General features: G+C 47.9%; 1 protein-coding gene across 1 annotated transcript; it reads right to left on the bottom strand.

Moving 5' to 3' along the window:
• Nucleotides 1-248: 248 nt before the first annotated feature.
• Nucleotides 249-4,028, bottom strand: LOC136759566 (nuclear RNA export factor 1-like). Its single transcript, XM_066714570.1, has 13 exons — nucleotides 3,971-4,028; nucleotides 2,872-3,049; nucleotides 2,684-2,780; nucleotides 2,481-2,564; nucleotides 2,198-2,302; nucleotides 2,026-2,097; nucleotides 1,817-1,872; nucleotides 1,482-1,674; nucleotides 1,206-1,248; nucleotides 955-1,027; nucleotides 649-831; nucleotides 434-494; nucleotides 249-321 (listed from the first exon to the last, which is right to left on the bottom strand). The coding sequence occupies exons 1-13, from the start codon at nucleotides 4,026-4,028 to the stop codon at nucleotides 286-288; spliced, it is 1,239 nt and encodes a 412-aa protein (XP_066570667.1). The 3' UTR covers nucleotides 249-285.
• Between the last annotated feature and the right edge of the window lie 373 nt (nucleotides 4,029-4,401).

The raw sequence follows: 4,401 nt of genomic DNA, 5'->3' as shown, positions 1-4,401 counted from the left end.
GTTAACCTGTATTTATGTTTTTCTGTAATAATCTTGTTACTTCTTCATCGGTGTATCCTGAGAATTCACGAAACCACTTCACAATACACACTGCCGAGGGTAATATATGCACAGAGACCCACCGAGGGGCCGGGCGCAGTGGGGGTTCTGTGGAAGTATCACAGCAGTCACAGTCTTGTTTTCTACATTTTTATTTGTCATTGTTTTTGAAGGGGAGGGTCTTCATTAAGGGGATCTTCACTGCAGATATCGCATCCGTCTCTCTGCGTCACACAGACACCCTCTTCACTTGAAAGTGACATCTGGGATTGTCCCTTGAGCCTGAAGGGAGAGAGAGTGAGCGAGTGAGCAAGAGGGAGAGAGAGAGTGAGAGGAGGAGTGTGAAAGAGTGAGAGTGTGAGAGAAAGTGAGAGAGAGAGTAAAAGAGACTGACCTTGAGCTGGGTGAAGATCTGTGCGGCTCTGTTGAAATCCCACTCATTGTTCTGCAGACACCTGCAACACAAGCACTACTGTTAGGAAGACACAACACACATCAACACACTATTGCAAATATGAGCAGTGCTCAGTGCGGTCAGCAGTCAGTGTCCAGCAGTACGCTCTGTCAGTGGTCCATGTCCCACTGTGGTCAGTGTCCGGCAGTACGTACTTCTGTGACCAGTCCAGCTTCATGCCCGACTGCACAGAGAAGACGGACAGCATCTCCTGCTGCGTAGCAGTCAGCGTGGGCACAGCGCTGCTGGACGGCATGGGGGCTGAAGTAGCGAACGCCCGTCTGATCTCCTCCGTCGTCGCGTCCCGAACAAACAGCTTATCATTCAGAATACAGAGCCTGAGAGAGGGAGAGGGAGAGACAGAGAGAGTGAGAGTGAGAGCTCATCATTCACTATACACAGCCTGGAGAGAAAGATGGAGGGATGAGAATCAGAGATGGAAAGATGAGTGGAGCTCTTACCCAGAGTTTGCTGCAGGGACAGTGATGAACATGCGAGAGAACGCGTGCATTGTGTCCCGAGACTTCCCGTCCACTGACAGAGAGAGAGAGAGAGAGAGAGAGTCAGTTCCAGTCACTGCAGTATAGAAGAGTACTCCCATCTTCCTTCAAATGGTAGAGTCCACTATAATTCAGTCTGGTGCAATTTGCTACAGTCTAGCTCAGCACAATACTGTCCCGCCCCACCCCTCCTATCCCAGCCCCTCTCTCACCTTCTTTAAACACTCCACTGACGGTGAAGGACAGTAACGTCTCCTGGAAGAGAGAAAGACACCTGTCAGTCAATAAATCAATCAGCTGATCAATACATCAATCATTGAAACACTCCCTCTCTCTGACACACACACACTGTGACACCCAGAGAGACACACCTGTCTCTTTACTGTCTCTGTAAATGCTTTGGCAAACTTGTCGTACCAATAAGGCTCGTTTTGAATTTTGAATCTGACACCCAGAGAGAGAGACACAGCGGGTCAGTGGTCACTCACAGTGCAGGCGTTGACATCCACCACGAAGGAGCTGGCGTCGTGCTGCGTCTTGGGCAGCTTGCTCAGGAAGGCCACCACTTTCGGGGACGTTTGCTTCAGCCAGCCCTGAGAGGTGCTGAGGGAGAAGCTGGCGTCTTTGTGATACGCATCCAAGAGTGGCTGTCTGTCCCCTGAGTCGAATACACTATAGTAACTGACAGACAGACAGACATTAACACACTAATACCAGCCATATGGGTACATTAACACACTGCAATAACAGACAGAGAGTCAGGACATTAAGATAAAGACCAACAAAAACAGTTAAACAAACACTGTCTGACTGAGATACTCACTCCTGCAGGAAGCGCAGAATCCTACTCTGAATCTCCTCCGAAGTAACATAACTGCCCTGCAGAGAGACAGAGAGAGAGAGAGAGAGAGAGAGAGAGAGAGAGAATGTGTTAGGCAAACCTGTCCTCACTTGGGGACATTAGCTATAATGGTGCTTCAGAGCAGTTGCACTTCTAGTATGATATTGCAGTCTATGCAGGGTCTGTCTGACCTTGAGGTGCTCCAGGTCCTCTGGCTTCAAGGCGTTGGGGGGTGGGGGGGCGTGGTTCATGAAGACGGACACCTGCGGGGAGGCGGAGCAAGAAAACAGTCACACCCCTGAGCTGGTCAACCCTTAAGATTAACCCAGAGACAGAAAACAAGAGAGAGACAGCTGTGCTCACCTTGTACCCCTCAGTGTCGGTGATTTTCCGTGACACTTTGTGCAGCGCATGGGCTGTGGTGGCATCCTGCACATAGAACACTGCCCTGTTCCCCTCATAGTGGAACTGGAGAGAGAAAGGGAGGGAGGGAGGGAGGTCAGTACACAGTGCCTCACACAGAGAACAGTTGTGTCCATCGCTTTAAAGCCGTCACATTGTGCACAGACGTCAATTTCAGTCACCGTGACTCGCTTTGCTGTCCTGAGTCACAGATATAAGCACAGGCAGAGAGAGCGGGACGCACCTGTACAGGGGTGAAGTGCACGGTGCACAGGTCCTGCAGGACGGTGAGCAGGGATGACTTCTCATGCTTCCTCCCATAGGGGATCTGCAGCAGGAGAGAGCAGCACAGTCAACCACACAGCAACGCACAGTGTAAACAGCAACACACTGTACAGTGTCACTCACACAGCAACACAGTAACTTACACTGCTCTGCTCTACTCACCGTCATTTTGTACCAGCTGCCAGGGCGGTTCCCCCCTGCGTTGTCACTGCCTCCCCGGTTGCGGTTGTAGTGGTTTGAACTCCCACCATAAGCCATACTGAGAGAAGAGAGAGATGGTCACACACGTCCGACAGTGGAGCTCAAAGACAGCCACCGCGGGTTACAGAGACAGTCGCACAGTCACTCACAATCTCCTGTGGTGGACGCCGATGTTATGGCCGCTGTCCTCCTCCAGCCTGGCCCTGGGCTCCAGCCCCCTTGCTCCCCCCCAGTGCCTCTGCTGGCCCCTGGCCTGCTGCCCACTATACAGGCGTCTCCTCTTTGGGCCACGCCCTTTCCTGTTGCCGCCCATGCGGTCATCGTACTCTGGAGGGAGAGAGAGAAAGAGTCAGAATAATGTGTATTGGAGGGGTCTTCGATATCTACCATCTACAGCACAGCAGGGTCTCCAGCCCTGTCTCTCTATTATTCCTGCCATGCGTGAAGCTTGGGACCAATTTTCCCTCATATCTGAGGGTTAAATATGTTTCACATCCACCAGCCAACTACCGGGAATCATTCAGGCTGGCGCTTCAAACAGACTCTAATTGTCCTAATCATTATTATTATTATTATTATTATTATTATTATTATTATTATTATTATTATTATTATTATGGCTGTGTTGTAAAGGTATACCCCCTGCCCACCCTAAACCTATGCCTATGTGCAAATATATCAGTGGGACGAAAAGGGCACCCGTTTCGTAGAATTAATATATATATATATATATATATATATATAATAGTTAAAGTAATATAACACTGCCCTGAACCTTGTAGTGTCAATTTTCTTTCTCATACTATGATTATTACAATCACAATTATTATTTCACAGTTGTTTGGTCAATAATGTTACAGGCAGTGTGTCCTTGTTGAAATTGTGTGCTTGCATAAATGGTTTCACTGTTAAGTAGCATTTAAAATCATACACTTTATAACCAGAGAGATAGAGCAATGGAGCTCTTGTGTTTCAAAATAGTTTTTTGAATGCATTTGTTTGGCCCGGCGAGCCTTCTGGCGTTAATATAACTGCGGGAAACCCTGAAAATTGGGGTATCAGCTCGGACAGCTGATTGGGTCAGTCCTGGGCAGCGGTTCTGTGGGTCACAAATGTCCTCTGTGTTTCCTGTAGCACATTTTATTGTTGGACATCACGTGCGAGACATTGACTGTCTCTCTTGCTCCTTTGTGGGAGGTGACCCCCCCTCAGGCAAATCAGTATTCAAAAAAATCAACAAAGACTCACGTTGACCTCGACAATCCCGCTCGCGGTTTGTGTCAGTTTTTTCGATCCAGTGCGACATGTTTAGTCTTCCTCCAATGCTCTGCTGTGTCCAGTATTAGCCTCCAATAGTCAGAACCACAGCCTTACATCCTAGGTTGCTAGGTTACCACACAACAGCTCCGGATTCCATTTTCATGATGTCACTGAGCTTAATGATGTAATACTGTGCTGTATTACTGTACTGTGTACATAGATAGGGTGACCACATTTTCAAAGTAGAACCTGGGATATATATTGAAACAATATTTCTAAAACATATTACAGCACTTCGAAATATGGTATTTGTTAAAAAAAAGAAATAAAAACGTTAATTGCCAGATATCTGCTGTTTCGTCTAGTTGCCTTGCTTTTTTGAGCAGCACGATTGTGACAATAACAAATGTGTATGACTT

This window comes from Amia ocellicauda, chromosome 10 (assembly GCF_036373705.1).
Source record: "Amia ocellicauda isolate fAmiCal2 chromosome 10, fAmiCal2.hap1, whole genome shotgun sequence".
Classification (NCBI taxonomy): Eukaryota; Metazoa; Chordata; class Actinopteri; order Amiiformes; family Amiidae; genus Amia; species Amia ocellicauda.
This window is presented reverse-complemented; position numbering and strand designations above follow the sequence as displayed.

Bases quoted from the DNA above. Each gene is read 5' to 3' on its own strand.
- LOC136759566 (XM_066714570.1), bottom strand. From the start codon at position 4,028: ATGTCGCACTGGATCGAAAAAACTGACACAAACCGCGAGCGGGATTGT. The intron at 2,303-2,480 runs GTGCGTCCCGCT...TTCTCTCTCCAG, and splicing joins TGCACTTCACCCCTGTACAG to TTCCACTATGAGGGGAACAG. The intron at 322-433 runs GTCAGTCTCTTT...CTCTCCCTTCAG, and splicing joins AGATCTTCACCCAGCTCAAG to GCTCAAGGGACAATCCCAGA.